At 44.9% G+C, this 18,845-nt stretch overlaps 2 protein-coding genes across 20 annotated transcripts in view; one reads left to right on the top strand and one right to left on the bottom strand.

Annotated features, from left to right (window-relative positions):
- The window catches only part of DOCK7 (dedicator of cytokinesis 7), a 94,452-nt gene that overhangs the window by 35,123 nt on the left and 40,484 nt on the right, over positions 1-18,845 (top strand). For all 19 annotated transcript variants that reach the window (XR_014956850.1, XM_085585620.1, XM_021542714.4 and 16 more), the window contains 5 exons: positions 16,133-16,250; positions 17,102-17,172; positions 17,882-18,020; positions 18,178-18,279; positions 18,528-18,614. Coding sequence is in view for 18 of the 19 variants with exons in the window: in XM_085585620.1 (XP_085441746.1) it covers positions 16,133-16,250; positions 17,102-17,172; positions 17,882-18,020; positions 18,178-18,279; positions 18,528-18,614 (517 nt within the window). In the remaining variant the exon portion in view is untranslated. The remainder of the gene's footprint in view (positions 1-16,132; positions 16,251-17,101; positions 17,173-17,881; positions 18,021-18,177; positions 18,280-18,527; positions 18,615-18,845) is intronic.
- ANGPTL3 (angiopoietin like 3) lies at positions 726-15,704 on the bottom strand. The gene is made up of 7 exons (XM_021542840.4): positions 10,058-15,704; positions 8,876-8,986; positions 7,977-8,094; positions 7,161-7,274; positions 5,917-6,012; positions 4,104-4,364; positions 726-2,189 (listed from the first exon to the last, which is right to left on the bottom strand). The coding sequence occupies exons 1-7, from the start codon at positions 10,553-10,555 to the stop codon at positions 2,008-2,010; spliced, it is 1,380 nt and encodes a 459-aa protein (XP_021398515.3). The 5' UTR covers positions 10,556-15,704; the 3' UTR covers positions 726-2,007.

Consider the following 18,845-nt stretch of genomic DNA (forward strand, 5'->3'; position numbering starts at 1 on the left):
GAGTTTTGAAATCTATTTCACTTTTCAGGGCTTGAGTCTGACAAGTGCAGAAATTCCTCCCTTATCAGTGGGCTTGTTACAAAGTTTGGTTGATGGGCAGAGGTGCTGTGCCAGAGGCATGGGAAGGGTTCAGGCTGTCACAGCAGAAAAGGCTCAGCTGGGGAGGGACAAACAGGTTTGCATCAAATTTGACTGTGCATAAGAACATGGGGGAGGTTTCTCCATCTCTCCATTTGGTTAAATTCTTTTCAGTTTTATGTAGGGTTTTTATTCCTTTGTTAAAGTCACCATTTTCCTACTGGTTTTATTAATTTATGTCACTTTCAGTGACTTTTTTCTTTCTTTAAAGTGAGGGATAGAAATAGAGAAAATATATAATCCCTTTGTTAATTTTTCCATTTTGGTTTCCAAGCAATTTCTTTGTTTACAATACTTGACAAAAAAATCATCTGAAGCCCTGAAAAACAGGAAATTTTTCTAAATATCTTGGGAAACAATAATCTTTCTATAACAAAATCCAGGCTGGGACCAGACTTATTTTCATTATGTACCATTATTAATTTAAAGCTTTTTCACAGTATCTTTGAAGACATTACATGGTTGAGTGGAATTGTCTTCATCAGTTGAGTAATTTCACCAACTTAGCAAATCCTTTATTTAAATTTAGATACAAACCAGGTTTTTATAAATCAAAACTTGCAATAAGGGTTTAGTCGAGTTCCATGTTCTGTATTTTGAAAAGTCTCAGCCATTTATTTATTTGTCTATTTATTTATTGGACAGGTAATTTACCATTACAGTAAACCAGTACAAATAAGCAGCACTGCATTATCTCATCTCTGTTACAAACCCATGAGAAGCAAAAGGATTTTTATTGCAGCATTTCTGTAATTAACACATTCTGTTCACGGGGTTTCACTCTGACAAATGACAACCAAAACCATTTCCTGTGCTGAGATAAAAAATCCACACTGTACAAGGGTTGGGGAAGATAAACAAGTCAATATGACTCAGGGTAACTGCAGGACCAGGGCTTTTGTCACTCAGCACTTCCAGGGCCAGCCCAAGGCTGTCACTCAGTGTTCTGCAGCTGAAGTTCACCACATGAGTGTCCCCAGGAGCTGGACCAGCCCTGCCCCATGGGCTGTGCCTGCTGGGTTTGTGGGTTGGCACCCTTGACCCCATTGGAGCAGCTGTTCCCTAAGTGAAAGGTGTTTTGGTGTGTGCTCACTTGTTTATTTAATTCCTTAGCTGGTTGGACTGAAAGGTCACAAAGGCTTGGCTCGGATTCATTTCAGGTGAGGAGAGCAGATCTCTTCCTCCTTTCAGTGAGTTTGAAGTTTGGCTCTTCACTTCCCCTGGGCAGCCCCAGCTGTGCTCTGTGGGATCTGTGGGATCCAGAGGAGCCGGGCTGCTCTGCCCCCTGTGTGTGCACAGAGCTCCAGAGAGCATGGATTGGCCTCAGCTACACTCCTGGAAAATTGTCTGGAAATACCCAGAGCCCTAGGATGAGGAATTACCCATCTTTCATTTGCTCCTGAAGCATTCCACAACAAAAGCTTGAACCAAACATTCAATTAGTTACTTCAAGAAACAAAATTTCTCTTTTTTCCCCTAAACGTTTTCCTTAGGGTTTTGCCAGCCCTTTGTTGCCAGAAAAGACTTTTTGTTTTCCCTATTACACAACCCAGAAAGGAATGCACAGCCTGAAAACCCATTCCCCTAAACAATATTATCCAATACGTGACAGGTTGGCTCCTAGACATTAGAATTTCATCCAGGGGAGGGGAAAACTCCATAAAAAGTTGCAGCACATTGACACTGGGGCTTGAGGGAATGACAATACTCACCAGACATTTTGTAAGACCATCTCAGGTGCCTCAGGTTTATGTTTTGGCTCCATGCAGGGCATGGATTGGGACAAGGCATCTGTTGGTGAACACAGCATCAAGTCCTTTGGTGTGGTGAACTCATTTGCTCTGAGTTAAAATGCAGCAGGTTGAGCACTCAGTCAAAGCTTTTTAAGTCTGTTGGGTGGATCATTATTTTGGTTGACTTGAGCAGGTAGTATCTTCCTTTCTTAGGTTTCCAGTATAAACCTTTTCCTCTGTCCAGCCTGCCTCTGGACCTTGGCGTGACGTATTTCCCGTTCAGGTTGGTTTCCTCACACTCACTGTGCCACCAGCCTCCTGAGGAGAAACGTGGGAATGTCAGTCTATGGCAGAGTAAACAGCTCCTGTTTGCAACATCAATCTGCTTTAGACCCTAAATTCCAGCTAAATTGGCATTTACCCAGGATTCCCAAATCACTGAATTGTTAAGGTTGGGAAAGTCCTGTAAAGTCGCTGAGTGCAGCCATTCCCCAGCACTGCCAAGGCCACCACTGCCCCATGTCCCCAAATGCCACACCTGTCTGGATTTTAAAATCCTCCAGGGATGGGGACTCCACCACTCTGGGCAGTTGTGCCAGGGCTGGACAACCCTTTCCATGAAGAAATTTTCCCTCTAATCAATTTAAATCTCCTCTGCTGTAGCTTGAGGCCGTTCCCTCTCCTTCTGTTCCTGGGAGCAGATCCTGACTGCTCTGACTGTCCCCTCCTGGCAGGAGCTGTGCAGAGCCAGAAGGGCCCCCTGAGCCTCCTTTTCTCCAAGCTGAGCCCCTTCCCAGCTCCCTCAGCTGCTCCAGACCCTTCCCCAGCCCCATTCCCTTCCCTGGCCATGCTCCAGCCCCTCGATGTCCTTGTCCTGAGGAGCCCTTCCCTGCATATGAGATGTCCCTCTTGGCATTCTTTCAGGCATCCACAATTTTCAAGAATGCCTAGGATGATGTACAAAGTGTTTGTTGCATGAAGCAGGTGGCTGGAGGACAATTTTGTATCCTGTGGTTCAGTCATTTAATTGCTCCTTTAGTTGTTTGCTTTCTCCTATAAACTGGCAAACATAAAAGCTTTGTAAATCAGAGATTTACAAAGGGTTTAAGGGCTCTTAATTAAGAACCCTTTAACCAAATTATCTCCGAGGAGAAATGGCCTCAGCCTTGCATCTCTTGCTCTTTTGAGAGTGATTATACTATGTATATATAACAAGCAGCTAAAATCTGCCTTTGAATGGAAACTCACTCATTATTAACTTTGGGGTTTTAGCCTAAAATGAGTTAGAAGTCAGTTTGTCTTTGGGCTTTTTGCAAAAAGGGATCAAACAACTCAACCTGGGGCTTTCACACCAGACCAGGCATCAGAGGAGGGACAGCCCTTTGCTTCAGAGTCTGTAATCTAATCCTGGGGGTTATTTCAACCTGTGCTGCCTGTTCTGTTTCTGGTGTTGGTCATTTGCACAGGAGGACAGGATTAGGTGGGATATTGGGAAGAATTCTTCCCTGTGAGGGTGGTGAGGGGCTGGCAGAGGATGTCTGGAGAGACTGAGGATTCCCATCCCTGGAAGTGTCCAAGGCCAGGCTGGACAGGGCCTGGGATAGTGGAGGGCATCAGGATTGAAACAGAATTCACAGAATTCACAAAGTGACTGGGTTGGAAGAGACCTTCAAGATCATGGAGTCCAACCCAGCCCCAATACCTCAGCCAGACCCTGGCACCCAGTGCCACATCCAGGCTTTTTAAACACACCCAGGGATGGGGACTCCCCCACCTCCCCGGGCAGCCATTGCAAACTTTATCACCTTTCTGTAAAGAACTTTTTCCTGCTCTCCAGCCTGTATTTCCCTTGGCACAGCTCGAGGCTGTGTGCTCTGTTCTGTCAGTGCTGCCTGCAGACAGAGCCCAGCCCCAGCTGGGCACGGGCACCTTTCAGGAGCTGTGGGGAGCGCTGGGGTCACCCCTGAGTCTCCTTTTCTCCAGGCTGAGCACCCCCAAGGTGAGCTTTGAGCTCCCTCCCCAGCGCAACCATTGCTTGGTGCAGTGAGTGTGGAGCAGAGCAGTTCCATGCCCTTGGAACTGCTGAGCACAGGCACCTTCCAGGAGCTGTGGGGAGCGCTGGGGTCACCCCTGAGTCTCCTTTTCTCCAGGCTGAGCACCCCCAGGATGAGCTTCGAGCTCCCTCCCCAGCCCAGCTGTTCCTTGGTGCAGTTCCATGCCCTGGGGCTGTACCTGGGTGGCTCTGGGGACAGCTGGAGCTGCTGGCCGTGTCCCCGGTGGAGAAGCGCAGCTCGGCGTGCTCCGGCAGCGCGTTGGGAATGCTCCCGGACATCCTGGACAGCTGCAGGGTGAAGTTGGTGCTGGGGCCCCCCAGGCTGAAGCTGTACTCGATGTGCCTCCTGGTCCCTCTCCAGTCCTGCAGCTCGATCCGCAGCAGGTAATTTCCCTGCTGGGTGATGGAGTAGATCTTCTTCAGGCCCAGCCAGAATTCCTCTGCAAAGTTGGAGGGAAGAGATGATTTTAGGGATAAGCTGCAGGTAGTGTTGTGAAAATACAGTATTTAAAAGGTCTTATTAATTGCTTTAATTAAATCAGTGATTTGAGTCTTGGGGACTGTTGCTCTTTGCAGAGGTCTGCTGCTACATTCTTTTTGTTTACTTCTGCTTAATTGCACACTGATGATCAATAAAAGCAAGAGTTCTAAATGAACTGGAGCTTCCCCCTTTAAGTTTCCCACCTCATGTGGAAGAACTCTGAGAGGGAGCTGGAGACATTTAAGAGGTGTGTAATTGGAAGTGTGTGACTAATGAAGCGAGTGACATACATAAAACCTAATGGCAATTGTTGCATTTTGGGAGGAAAGAGCTGTAGGACCAAACTGGGGTTTCAACACCCTCTTGTACAAAGGGAATTTTTCTTTTGCTGGATTTCTGATCATTAGTTTAATTGGTTTCATATATTATATTCATTAAGTAGCTTATTATCAGCGCAGGTAATTGCCACATGTACAGAGTGGGGCTGAGTGTGAGTGCCAGGCACACAGCTGGCATTTAAAGCCATAGAGCACAAGATGCTTGAAGAAAACACTCCATAATTTCCAGGTGAGGAGCTGTAACCTGGTTTATTTTATCCCCTCAGAAGATGCAGAAGAGCACTGAGTAAGACATAGCTGAGAGCAGTGAAATTCTCTGTAAAACTCAACACTGAAAACATTTTGCTGCATCTTGGTGTAATATTTAGGAATTGGGAGACCAATCAAGGAGCCATTGAAGCATTCAGCAAGATCAGATAAACTTTACAGATGAAAGTCTACCTCACCTGGGAGCTCCTATCCCAAAACTGAGGGAAAGGTTGAGATACAGCAGCTCTTTATAATAAAAGATGTGGAAATAAGTCAATATTGCTGCTCACCTTGATGAGGTTTGGATCTGTGCTATACTTAGAAAGTCAGACTATTTCCCAAACAAGAGGTCACTCATCTCGTACAAGAGAAACAAGGAGAAGATTCTGGATGAGGAGGCTGTTAGGCAGCACTTGGTGCTACAAATTCTTTGGAGTTGATGATTAACAGGGGAATGTGGGTGTTTCCTCACCCTATCCAGCCATGGAGGAGATTGGTCACTCTGGAGAAGCCTGAGGTGTTTGCTCAGGGGAGCACACACAGCCTTGGGCTCTCCTGAGGCTGGAGAAATGGATGGGGCTTTAAGGGTAACAGGATTGCAGGAAGGTTCAGACAAAGTAGTGACAGCAACTTCGTGAGGTTTTGCCTCTGTGTGTATTTGAAATGCTTTGAGAGGTGCTTTTATAAGTAGTAAAATTTTGATGAAGTAGTGCTTAAAGCATTCTGCCCTTGATTCAGTTTCTAAACACACATTTGAAGGGATGTCTTGGAGAATTTCACAAATTAAGTGTTCTAACAAGCACTTCCTGCTATTTCAAATAAATCAGCTGTTATTTGCAGGTTTGGTCTGCTTTCCTTTCCATAAGAAGATTCAGCTTCTCAAATCAACTGATACCAAGAGACACACAAGAAAGGAATATTTACCATTGAGGTTACCAAAACCATTTGTGTAGGCATCCCAAGTTTGGTTGAAATCCAGTGATCCATTCACTCTCTTCTGGATTACAGTCCAGGATGTGCCTGTGAAAAGGGGAAATAAGTCACAGCTTGGCCTTGGCCTCATTCCCTGTCCCTGAGTGTGCTCTGGGCTGCTCCCATTTTGAGGCAGAATGAGTTAATTGAGGTCTTCATGAAGAGAATTCAAATGAGCCCAACTGGAGAGAGCCCAGGGCCTTTCAAGTGTCCTTGGCCCACCTGGAGTGACTCCTCTCACAGAATTATTCTGTTAGGCTGCCTTAACTGGGTTTCACTTGTTTGTGAGGGCTGAGAGACAGAGAAATTGATAAAGAAGAGATAAGAAGAGCCCCAGACACTGGCTCAGAGGGCCAGACTGCTGATAGTGCCCAGCTGCTGGCACAGCATTGGGGCAGGGACGAGGTGCTGGGGCTGTGTCCAGGCTGCAGCTCCACGGGGGTCTTCCTGAGCCCAGGTCATGACACCCCACTTCAGCTGCTCCACCCAATGTCAGCAAAGGAGCTTTTTGCAGAGGGCAGCCCTGTGAGTTGTGTTTGCACATCCAAACACGTGAGGTGGCCCCACATGTTCCCCAGCTCTCTCAGGGCATGGGAAGGGGATGTGGGACAGGCACAGAGCAGCTCTGGGGGATGCAGAGAAACCAGGCCATGAGGAATTGGCCAAGCTGTGGGTGGCAAAACAACAAACTTGGGTTCCTTAGGAAGGTGACAGGACAGTTGTGTTCCTGGCTGCTGTGCCACCCAAATGTGGTGCAGGAATCCCATCCCAGGACTCACTTCTCTAGGTGTTTGGCACAGCTCAGTCTAAAGCTGTATTAATGAACAAAATTGTACTTTTGTAAAAGCAAAGTGTTTGCTTTTCTTTGAGAAATGCATTCATGGTTGCCCTATAATGGCTTTTGTGATGACCATTTTCATTACCTACAGCTAAAGGGGCTTGGGATTTGGATATCCTTAATTTATGGCATGATTGCATGTCCTTCCCTCAATATAAACAAGAAGGGAGTAGAGAATTGGGGCAGTGATAAGGAGATTTCAGGATATGGGAAACCTGAGTTCAGAGCAGACAGGCTGCTAAGAGAAGTCAAGAGGATCATAAATCACAAGTTTTTCTGTACTTTGGGAAAAGACAAAGTTGTTTGGCTTAGAGGAAGAAATTTCTGTGAAAATTAGATTTGCTGGCACAGCTCTTACCAAATTTCATTTCACAGTAGACACTGAAAGCTTCTGAGCCATTGGGCTGAATAGTGTAGACCCCACTGGCCTGCACCCCAGTGTGGTAGAGAGCAGTGCAGTCAGCAGCAGCACCTGGGGAAGCAAACAGCCTGTTAGAAATCCTGCTTGGGGTGTGCTGAGCTGAGAGCTAAAGACAAAAATGGGAATGATCCTACTGGGAATTTTATTTTACAGTAAATGTCATTGAAATGGGCAGACTGCTTTGGGCGTAATAGTGCAGCTGCCAAGGTGTGAATAGGTTGGATTGTCTGTGTTTTTTAAGTTGGGCAGGATTTCAGTCTGGAGGACTGTGAAAAGTTTCTAAGGTCTAAGACTAGACTCTGGCAAATGGGCTTCCCTCCCCTTGTAAAGTTCCTATAAATACCGTGCTCACTGCTGCAATTCATCAGTGCCTTTCAACTTCAAAGAAAGGACTTCTAAATCATATAATTAGCCAGTGTGAAGTAATGAGTTCTCTGTTCAGGCTTCGCAAGATAGACATGGGTAAAAGCATGGTCACAGTATGTTTACAAAAGGGGAATGGATCCTGTTACTGCATTTTTGGACATTGTTCCTGTGTGTCACCCCAGAGACAAGTACAGCTGGAGTGGGGCTAAATAGATAATAGCATTTTTTTTCCAAAGAAGGGAATCTAATTCCTTCCCACAGCCCAGTGTATAACATAAAAATCTTCTCCTTTTAGTCTTTGGCTCCTACAAACCAATCCAAGGCTGTCCCAGAGGGTGGTGGGAAGGCAGCATGTGCTGCAGTCACATCTCAGAGATGGGGTCTCACCATCAGCTCTGTATGTCCCAGCCGTGGGCCTGTGCACAGCAGAGGGGATGGGCTCTGCTTCCTGCTGCTCCTCCAGGAAGGAATTCTCCAGGAGTTCCTGGAGCTCGATGTGGTTTAGCTGGAACAGCCACAATTACACTGTTAACTTCCCAAGGCTCTGGAGTGATGAGGTTCGTGGATCAAGACAATGTCATGCAGAGAATAATTTTTCTTGCAAGTGTAACCCTCTGGAATGCCCAGTTTACCACATAAAAATAACTGCAGCTCCATGCTGGTGGATTTTAGGAGTGGGATTGCCAGCTGTGCCACTACTCTGGCAGGGTAGGATTCATGAGAGGGGGAAATGACCCCTTCTCTTGTGGTGCACCTTAATGAGCACACAGATTTAACTTATTTAATAATAATTTTTAACGGGCAAACAGATTTAACTTATTTCCTCAGACCAATAATACCAACAGCTGAGTTCAGAACCCACAGTTCCTTAGGCTGAAGTGCATTTTCCTCTCAGAATAAATTAAACCTGATCATGCTGGTTGTACTGTATTACAGTGATACAGACTTCTACTCTAGGAGTGGATTTTGAAAATTGAGAAAGAGGTAGAGAGCAATGAGACTTCCAGACCAATGGAAGAGGAATAATGTGATGCATAATAAGAGGTAAAAAAAAAGAGCAGTCAGGAAATGCAGCAGCCTGGTTATGAGAGACAAGATCTCAAAGCTGTTGTTGGCCATAGCTCCTGCCTGGCAGCCCTGCAGCCTCTCCCCAAAACAGATACCTCAAAATGATCCCCACCTTCCTCTGCACCCCAAACTCAACAAGGGGTGCCTGACCCCGAGGGTTGGACCCCAGCTCCCTCAGTGTCAGGAGAGATGGAAGGACAGGCAGGGTGGTTCTGTACCTTGTCCTGCAGCTCCATGATCTGGTTGTGCTGCCTGTCCAGCTGCACGTGCTGGTTCTCCACGATTCTCAGGAGCTGCTTGATGTCATTGTCCTGCTGCTCCACGAAAGCCTGAGCACAGGGAGAGGAGGATGGAGGAGGGTTAGGAGCAGCAGAAAACCTTCAGCAGTGGTGCTGCCTCTGTAACTCTTGTCCTGGGGCCAGTTTTGAGAGGCACAAACCACTGAACATTGCCTTCCTTTTTCCAGAGAATCCTAGAATATCTCTAGCTGGAAGGGACCCACAAGGATCATCAAAGTCCAGCTCCAGATGCTTTCCCTCTAAATTGAAAAGTTTCTTTGCCTCTGGAGTGAGCACCCATTTTTTGGAGACAAACTACTGGCAGCTTTGTAGACACTTTTTAAAATTTTTTAATCACATCCAGAACAATTATGTTCTGTGGAATTGGCCCTTGATTCAAACTAGATATATGGCAGCCATCAAAAAAGGGGAAAATTGCCAGCATTTAGGATATCACCTTGGGATTAGAGAGATCAGGATTCATCTTTTTGCTTTGACATAAACATCCAGCATTTTCCCATACAAATTGCTTGGCCTTTTTATAATTCTGCAAAGTACAGTTAGTATTTCCTTTTCTGTAGAAAACCTTATACCCACCTAACTGCTTGCGTGATTAACACATTAATTTCATTAACACTTGTAAGAGGTTCTTTGGTTCTGGAGGTCCTACAGGTGCTATAAATGCCCCTCTCAAAGGTTAAAGCTCCCTGTTTCTGCACTGAGCAGGCAGTTCCCACTGCATTGATTTGGGATGAGCTGGTGATGTACAAACCCATGGGTTTGGGAATCTCATCATTTTCTCAATAGCAGAACTTTTTTATCATTGTGATGACAAAAATCCTTAAAATCAATTTGCAGATCAATACTGAAAGTAATAACAGACCTTTATAATTTCACAATATTTCACTGATTTCGCTGGGGAATTTTACTGCAAAATTAACTCTGTGTCAGAGTAAGGCAGTGGTTTTTTTTAAGGTTATTACACTGATTTCTTTCTCAAAATGCAGACTAGTACTCCAGTGAGGAGCAAGGGGAAGCATGAGCTTCTGTTGCATAATTACTGATGATGGCATTGCAGTGTATTTTGGCTCAGTGTGTCAGGGCCTTTCACAAGTCACTTACTTTGAGTGAAGAAATTTCTTTTGTCTCTTGCACCGAAGGCTGGAAAACGGCCAGTTTGGTGACCTTGTCCTCCAGTCCCCACACTTGCTCCTGCAGCTGGATTTTGTTTTGGATGAGGTCTTCAATCTTCAGGTTCATCTCCTGGGAGAGGTTCTTTATCTCCTCATTGTTGATTTGCAGCCTGGCCGTGGTTTGCCGGAGCTGTTCTTCTTCCTCCTTGATTTCGCTGGTTTGCAGGGAGAGCTCGTAAAAGGACCTGTCAAAAATGTAGAGTTTCTGAAAGATGTCGTTCATCTGCCCCTTGGTCTTGTGGACAAAGTCTTTGAGGCCATGCCCCAGCTGGAGGAGTCCATTGGCCAAGATTCGGACATCGTCCAACATCGCAAATCTCGATTTCGTTTCGGGAGATCCGGCGGAACCCACAGAGAAAAAATCCTTGTCAGCAGCAGCTGGGAGAGCCAGGGAGGCCAGGAATAGTAAAACTGGAATGATCTTCATGTTTCCTGCTCTTGCTTCTCTTTGCTCAGGATGCAGAGACTTTTCCCTGCAGTGACAGCTCGTGCTCTGTGGCTGTTCTGGCTTGCAGAACTTGATCTATTTATGCTGCTCTTCATTTTAGGAGAGGCAGAGCAGCGGGTTGATCATTAAGCTGTGTGTGTTTGAACGAGTGTAACCCCTCCTGAATGTAGGTTGATACCTGGGAAGATAAAATTGAGAGACGGGCACGTTGCTGATTAAACTGGTTCTGAACTTTTCCATCTGCCAGGCCTTCTGGTGTAAAATGTTATTGATGACACGGTGTTTTTCACACAACTCTTTTTAATAGGTTAATTTTGGGTCATAATCTCGGTAAGGGCTTAAATTGCTCCTTGTTTGCGTTGTTTGGTTCCCTTTATTGCCTCAGGAGTGTGAAAGGATTTTGCCATGTTTGAGAGCACTGGATGTTCAGGTTGTGAAGCTCCTTGATGAGCTGTGGAAGGGCAAAATATTCCCAAATGATTCACACAACTTGATTTTCATCTCCGGCCATTTTCTGATGTAACTCATTGTGCTGCAGTGGATTTACTTGTCATCGAGCCCAGATTAAGTGAGAAAGAGGGAATTAGGTCCAGAGATTGCCTGGATGTGATTCTGCTGTGTTAAGGTTTGTGCAGTAATTTACACCATATAAAACTTATTTTTTAAGAGCTGCTTTGCAGAGGTGGGTGAGATAAATAATACCTTGCTTGCATTTCTCACCTTACCGTTCTTTTTGCTGTTTAAGATTCACACTGCATGAAGAAAGGCTGCAAGTGCTCTGAAATAAATGCCCAGTTCTGCAGTGGGTCTCTGCATGGAAACGTGGGGGGTTTTGGGTAGTATTGCAGTGTGAATCAAGAGGTATTTCTCTTTCTATCTCTTTCTAGACTCATTCATAGCAATCCAAGAAAGCAAAATCAAGCATTGCACAATGTGCTTTGGAGAGTTTTCAGGTTTTTGCTAAATTCTTGTATGTTTGGAAATTCTTCCCCTGGACTTTTTGCTATGTTGTTGATGTACATATGCATGTATGATATGCAGCATCTGTAGAAAAAAAATGTTTAAAAAATGAAATTTTTACCTTATATGTTGAATTTTTGGTGTGCTCAGGGGTTCGTAATATGCAAGTAACCTTCCCATTCAAAATTAAATACTGTGAAAGTAGTTTAGATCTCAGATTAATTGCTGAGGAATATTTAGTGCCAGTATGATTGGGATCAGAGTTATTGGAGTACCTGAAGTATGGAAAAACAGCAGAAGCAGGAAGATGGTCAGGCCCAGCTCTGGATAGAATAGGGATTCCTTCAAAAAAACAATTAGGAATTGTTTCTCTGGCATCTGACACAGGGATTTTGGGCTGCAAAACTTGAAGAATTGGTTGTAAAATTAAAAAAAAAAAACAACAATACAAACATAGACATTCTTCAATCCACTTCACAGTACTTAAGTGGCTCTGGTTTTATGTGGTTTCAAATGAACCATTTCCTTTTTTTAACTATTTCATGCAAGAAAACTTTTCAGTTTATTTTGAATTCTTCCTAACCCCATCACCTCCCAAAAATCTTTCTTCTTGGCTTAGTCTTTAGAAAAATATGGGGAGTTACTGAAGAAATTCTTCCAGGTTCCTACAGCTTTTGTGTCCCATGTGCTGCTCAGGCATGACATTACTTATGGGAAAGATTTGTTTTCCAAAGGGAAAAGGCAGCCAAAAGGCCCTGATGTCAAATATTAATAAAGCACTGATTAGCTGCCAAGCATGTTTCCATATTAATGCCAAGGCCAGTGAAGTCAGGCAGTGCTAAACTCACTGCAGAGCACCCCTAGATGTCACAACGGTCCCAGAATCCAAGAGAAAAGTGGGACACAGGAAAGCAGAGAGGAGAAAAGCTTCTGGCATGACTGAACCATAAAATTCAAGAGCTTTAGAAACCCTGAGAGGGAATCCTGCCTCTGAGAGTTGTCAGCCCAGCCAGGAAAAGATGTATGTAACAAACATGATCCTGAAGATCTTTCATGCACCTAGGTGACCCTGATTATATGGGCTTTAAATGATTTTTATAGTAGGAATAAAGCAAAGAAAGAGGTCTCTGGGTTTTAGTGAAAAGGGAAATTTTCATGAGGAGAAAATTCATTCCTAGAAATTTTCATTGTAAGAGTTAGGAGCAGCTCTTAATGTTTTAATACCTTTGTGAAGGATTTTGCAAAATGGCTGCAATGATATTACATAAATATTTAGAGGAGTTTCTGGTGCCATTATTTCCATGGCTTGGGAAGCCTTTGCACTTTAGCAATTTATTTTATGGAAGTAAAAGCACTTTTGAGATCTGTTTGAGATAATAGGATAAACTTTGCATATATTTGGCATAGCATTTCAATAAAAGTTCCAAACACAAATCCTTGGGTTTACAGCTCCTGCCTGAAACTTTTATTGATGGAAATCGAGACATTTGTAATGTTCCTGCCACTTTTTCAGCCATCAGTCCCTTTCCATGGCTCCTGTAACTGTGTTTAGACAGGAAGATCTGAGGGTTTTGGTTATGTGGGGTAGAAGAGAGGCTGGGAGAGCTGGGGATGGAGAACAGAAGGCTCTGGGGAGATCTTAGAGCTCCTTCCAATTCCTAAAGGGACTCCAGGAGAGCTGGAGAGGAACTTGGGACAATGGCCTTGAGTGACAGGACAAAAGGTGATGGTTTTTAACCTGAAAGTAGGTTTGGATTAGATTAGGTATTGGGAATAAATTAATTTCTGCGTGGGTGGTGAGGCCCTGGTACAGTTTGTCCAGAGCAGCTGTTGCTGCCCCATCCCAGAAATGTCCAAGGACAGGGGGCAGGGTTTGGAGCAGTCTGGGACAGTGGAACGTGTCCCTGGACATGGCAGGGGATGGAATGAGGTGATCTTTACATCCCTTCCAACCCAGACCAGTCTGGGATTCTGTGGGAAGGTCAGGCAGGATTTTTCCATTTGGGGTCACATTCTGATTTGCCAGCTGAGCATTTTTCCCCCCTCTTTCCATGTAAGTTTTCCACAAAGGGAAGATGCCTGTAATAGGAAACCCTCTGGAGAGAGGCTGCCTCAACACGGGGGGACATCCCCTGTCCCCTGTTGCAGTGGGATCTGTGCATCTCAAATCCCATAAGCACCAAGAGCTTCTTCCCAGTGAAATGCCCTTAATGAGGGCTTGAAAAGCAGTGGAGAGGGGAACAACCTGTCCCTTTCCTCAGCATAAGTCAATCCTTTGCATAAACCTGCCTTTAATATAGGGATCCTGTAGCCTGGCTTCACAAATACCTTAAATCTTTCTCTTAAGCACTAATAATACTTAATAAAAGTTTTATGAGCAAGGTACATTTTAGAGTAAATTTTCATATCCATTTTCATTTTAAAAGAACATCAAGCAGCAAATGTATTCATGGCAGAACAAAGTAATTTAGGAGAGTCACAAAAACGGCCCTGGCCCCCTCTGAAATAGGAGAGCGTTGATTTGGCAAAGTGACCAGTGGGGATGGGATTCCAAAACTTAATTCACCATGAAGGACTTAAGAGGGAAGAAATTCCCACTTGCCTGCTAAGCTTATTCCTCTGCCTGCAGGGGTGAAGCAGAGCCTGGCTTGTGAGGCTGCTCCAAACACCCCTGGAGCTGGACTGCTCTTAGGGAATTCCTTAGGATCAGCACTAGCTGTGGCTGTGTGGATGGGACTCTTTGGGGAGCAGATGGAATTGCCATCAGAACCAAGTCCTTGGGTGGGATTCATTGGCCAAAATCTTGTCATTAGTGCCACTTCAGGCAGCCAAGGACAACCTCCCGTTGCAGCTGCTCCTCCAGGAGTTTGTCCCACCACTGCAGGTGTTTTGGAAACTCCTGGCATCTAAAAGACACCAGGTACTTTCCCTGAGTTACTGCCCTCCTGAGAATCCAAAAAAAGAGTCTTTTTGTTATCAGCCTCCTGCTGCCAACACTCAACAGCAGCTGCTTTATTACACCTTAAAAGTTGTCCTGCTGTGCTCCTCATTCACTTCTCTGAGCCCATCTGGCATCTGTTGTCTCTCTGGGACAAGGAACAGTTGGAAACCACTCACAAATTGTGTTCAGACCCACGGAACAGTTCCCAGAGGGAAGGGAATGAACCTGTTTTTCCTCTTGCCTCACAAGCCAGGGCTGTTAGGGGGCTGGTTCTGCAGTGTTTGGGCAGGATGCAAGGTGCCAGTCCTTTATCCCTGCGAGCTGGAGGCAGCACTTGGAGCCCTCACTGAGCTTCCATCCCTGCTGGATGCCCTGGCTGGAGCTGCAGGAGCCAGGCTGGCCAAGGAGGATGATGCTGGTGTGGTGGGCAGGGCTGTGTGGGAGGTGGAATGGGGATTTCCAGCCTGGTTTTTAAAAGATGTGTAACAATTCATACATTTAGACTTGTCTGGCAGCAAAAGAACGTTCATGGCCTTTGAATAACTGATTTTTGAGATGGAAAAGTCTGTGGGGGATGTTTTTTTTTTGTTTTGTTTTTGTGGTTTTTTTTTTTTTTTTTTTTTTTGTCTTCAAAGAACATCAAGGAACTTTGTGTAGATCTAAATTACTTGCACAAAGGAAAGGTAAGGGTTTGTAGTGGACAGTTTTGCTGATGAAGTGTGAATCCAACTTTCACCTTGTTGGCAAGGGCCCAGCAGGACTTGGAGGACAGAAAGTACTGCAGAATTTTGCATCTCATGGCTCTTAAAATATTCAGAGACTTGGAGAAATGGGACTGGAAAGGGTTTCCAGAATGTGTCCCCTGCCCAGTGAAGGTTGAGGTTGTGTTTAAACCCATCTGAAGAGTGTCTGCCTCACCTCTCCTGACAAACCACCAGAAAATGGAGGTGTCACACCCTCCAAGGCAATTTGTTCTACTGCTTTAACTCTCCATACAGGCAGAACATTTTCCCTTGTGCCTCACCTAAATCTCCTGTGCTACAATTTTCTCCCATTAGGTCCTGCCACATTCCCTGTGGATGTGATGAGCACTTTATTATTTCAGACTTTGAAACAGTTCTTTAGCTAACTGGAAGTTGTGTCATTACCTGAAGGTACATGTATCCATTTAGTTTAATCCATTTTCAGAGGAGAAATGTAACCTGAAGTTATCCTAATGTCAAGAGATTTAAAAAAGAAAAGGAAAAAAAAAAAGGGACAGGCCACAAGAAGGAAGGTATTTAACAGAAACCAGGTGCTTTGTGTTGAGCAAATAAAGTATATGAAGTAGAAGTAAATAAAGCTTTTGTATTCATATGTTTTCTTTCCACTTGAACTTAGATTGTAGAATCACTGGGAATTTTTTAGATGGATTTTTCAAGTACCCTTCCAAACAAGAACTGTTTCAAAATATGATGAGAGCTTAAAAATTATATCTTTTGATGTCTGAAATAAGGGGTCATTACCAAAAACAAGTTGTTTGTATGGGTGTGCACTGCATGTGAGAGAACAGAAAATGTCAAACCCTTCACTGTGAGCCTTTCCACAGAGGTTTAAATAACAGCATTAATGAAGGTGTGACCCCTCTCATCACCTGCTGCCTTTGTCTCTTGCAGGAATCTCCTTTATGTGTACCCACAGAGCCTTAACTTCGCCAACCGCCAGGGATCTGCCAGGAACATCACAGTGAAAGTGCAGTTCATGTATGGAGAGGATCCCAGCAATGCCATGCCGGTGAGGGGGGACCTCTGTGCTCCGTGGGATGGGCACAGCACTCCTGGCACTCAGGAGACCCCTGTCTTAAAACATCACTGAAATGCATTCCAAAAGAACAAGTTCAGAGGAATAGAAAATGATATTTCAGAGCAAAGAGTGCATTTGTGTAGAGTTTGGAAGGTAACAGTGGTGCAATTGGAATTTTAACATGAGATTATTGATTATAAGGGTGGTGAGGTCCTGGCAGATGTTGCCCAGAGAGATTCTCCATCCCTGGAGGGATTTTCCATCCCTGGCAGAGATTGCCCAGAGAGATTCTCCATCCCTGGAGGGAGAGATTCTCCATCCCTGGCAGAGATTGCCAAGAGAGATTCTCCATCCCTGGAAGTGTCCAAGGCCAGGTTGGATGGGGCTTAGAGCAACTTGGGATAATGGAAGCTGTCCCTGTGTCATTCCTGAGATGGGATTTACATTCTCTTCCAGCCCAACCCGTTCTGGGATTCTGTGTTTGCAGCAGACACTGTTTGTGGTTGGAATAGAAGCTTTCCTTTCATGACAAAAGAATTTAAGGTGACAGCTGTGTTCAGGGCCAGCAGTGATCCCCACTCAGAGAAGATCTGTGCAGGAGAGGTTCCATCCATCAGTTCTTCTGCCATGTTTGTGTCCATGTGTCACTGGAGTTGTTGAAATTGTGCCTTTTCAGTGACTAAGTGAAGTGCTGGCTGTAAGTGAAGGGGCAGGGAACAATCAGGTGTAACTGTACAGATGCACAATAAATGGAGCTCTAAATGTCCCTGCAGGATTATGGAACAAATTCTTGGCACAGTTTTACAGGGGGGTTCCTGTGGTTTTTTTTGTTCTTTTTGCAGGTCATCTTTGGCAAATCCAGCTGTCCTGAGTTTTCCAAGGAAGCTTACACAGCTGTGGTGTATCACAACAGGTAAAACACAGTGTGGAAGTGCAGTTACTCACCAGTGACTGGTGTTAATTATTTAACAATCAGCATCTGGACAGCACTCACAGTGACTGCAGTGCCAGCTGATGCTATCCTTAGAGTTTTGTGACAACTGGGAGGCAGAGTCTTTGTTTGCTGTGGTACAGATCAGCTTTGTGTGATCCTGAGCATGTAGCCCAGCTCAGCAGATGCTCCAAGTACAACTCCAGTCAGCAGTCATGAAGATTTATGTTCCAAACTCACGGGACCAGGTGCCCCTGTTGTTTTCTTGGAGCCTTTTAGACATTAGGTACAAATTGGAGCTACTTGGTCTTGAAAATAATTCCATTGCAGATGGGGTGAGGGGTGCTGAATCCAGCAGGAACATTTTCCTGGCTTTGCAGCTATGCCAGGGAGAGATGTTCCAGGGGAGATTCCTGTCCTGCAGGTCGGGCTTGTGGCAGTGTCCACGTTGAGACAAGAGTTTATTGCTCATGTGGTTCAGAGTGCCTGTGTGAGGAGGAGGCTGCTGCCCATTTTTTTTGTGGATTAGAAGTTTTTCTAGTCCTTGATGATCAGAAAGTAAGCTTTAATCCCTTGGGATAGCCCATACACTCCCTTCCCTGCAGATCCTTTAACTCAAAGGGTTCAGTCCCGAGCACAGGGTAACAAAACCACTGTGGGTGACTCAGCTGAAGCTCTGCTCTCTACACAGATCTCCTGATTTTCACGAGGAAATCAAGATTAAGCTTCCAGCCACTTTGACAGACCACCACCACCTACTTTTTACTTTCTACCATGTCAGTTGCCAACAAAAACAAAACACACCTCTGGAGACTCCAGTCGGCTACACTGTGAGTGTATTTCCATTCTTATATTTTTCATTCAAATGCATTTGCTGGCTCTTTGTTTAGCATCCCTGTGAACTCATATCCCATTGGAGAGCTTGGGAAATGGGCAAAAGCTCAGAGGAAGCCTTAAGAAATGTGTGGTTTTGTTGTTTCTCTGCAGTGGATCCCGATGCTGCAGAATGGCCGGTTAAAGACGGGTCAGTTCTGTCTTCCTGTGTCATTGGAAAAGCCACCTCAGGCTTATTCAGTGCTTTCTCCAGAGGTGAGCTGAGTTCTGCCTGCTGGAAACCAGCAGAATACATGTGAGAAAAAATGAGAGGATGTATGTGTACCCATCTCTGCGTGTGCATTTATTTATTTATTAAAAGCTGTTAAATTCAGACAGAATTTTAGTGTTTGTGTGTGGCTGTGTGTGTATGATCTGGCCAAAATAAATGAAATTCTAATGAACAGAGCCTAAGCTCTGCTCTCTGTCACTCACATCCTCTCTCATTCTTCCTCAACCTGCAGGTTCCTCTCCCTGGGATGAAGTGGGTGGATAACCACAAAGGGGTTTTCAATGTGGAAGTTGTTGCTGTGTCATCCCTCCACACTCAGGTGGGTGTCAAGAGCAGTCACTGGAATAAAATAATCTTCTGACAGTTGAAATGCTGTCAGAGTTGATGTTGTGAAGGGTGTAACAATCCCTTGTAGTGAAATTGCAATCTCATTTTCAGTTCTGAGCCAGCACACCTGTTTTTCCACATTCTGCTGTGAGTATATTTGAGAAGTTCTGCTTAAAAATATGAGTGGTTTGGCCGTTATTCACAGAGGGGTGAATGGCCAACA

The sequence above is a fragment of the Lonchura striata genome, chromosome 8, assembly GCF_050655825.1.
Source record: "Lonchura striata isolate lonStrDom1 chromosome 8, ASM5065582v1, whole genome shotgun sequence".
Taxonomy (NCBI): domain Eukaryota; kingdom Metazoa; phylum Chordata; class Aves; order Passeriformes; family Estrildidae; genus Lonchura; species Lonchura striata.

Excerpts from the sequence above, each read along its gene's own strand:
- ANGPTL3 (XM_021542840.4), bottom strand. The coding sequence starts at position 10,555 with ATGAAGATCATTCCAGTTTTACTATTCCTGGCCTCCCTGGCTCTCCCA. Across the intron at positions 8,987-10,057 it reads AAGAAATTTCTTCACTCAAA|GCTTTCGTGGAGCAGCAGGA; the intron begins GTAAGTGACTTG and ends CCCTGTGCTCAG. Across the intron at positions 2,190-4,103 it reads CTGTCCCCAGAGCCACCCAG|GAGGCTGGTGGCACAGTGAG; the intron begins GTACAGCCCCAG and ends GTTTCTCCTCAG.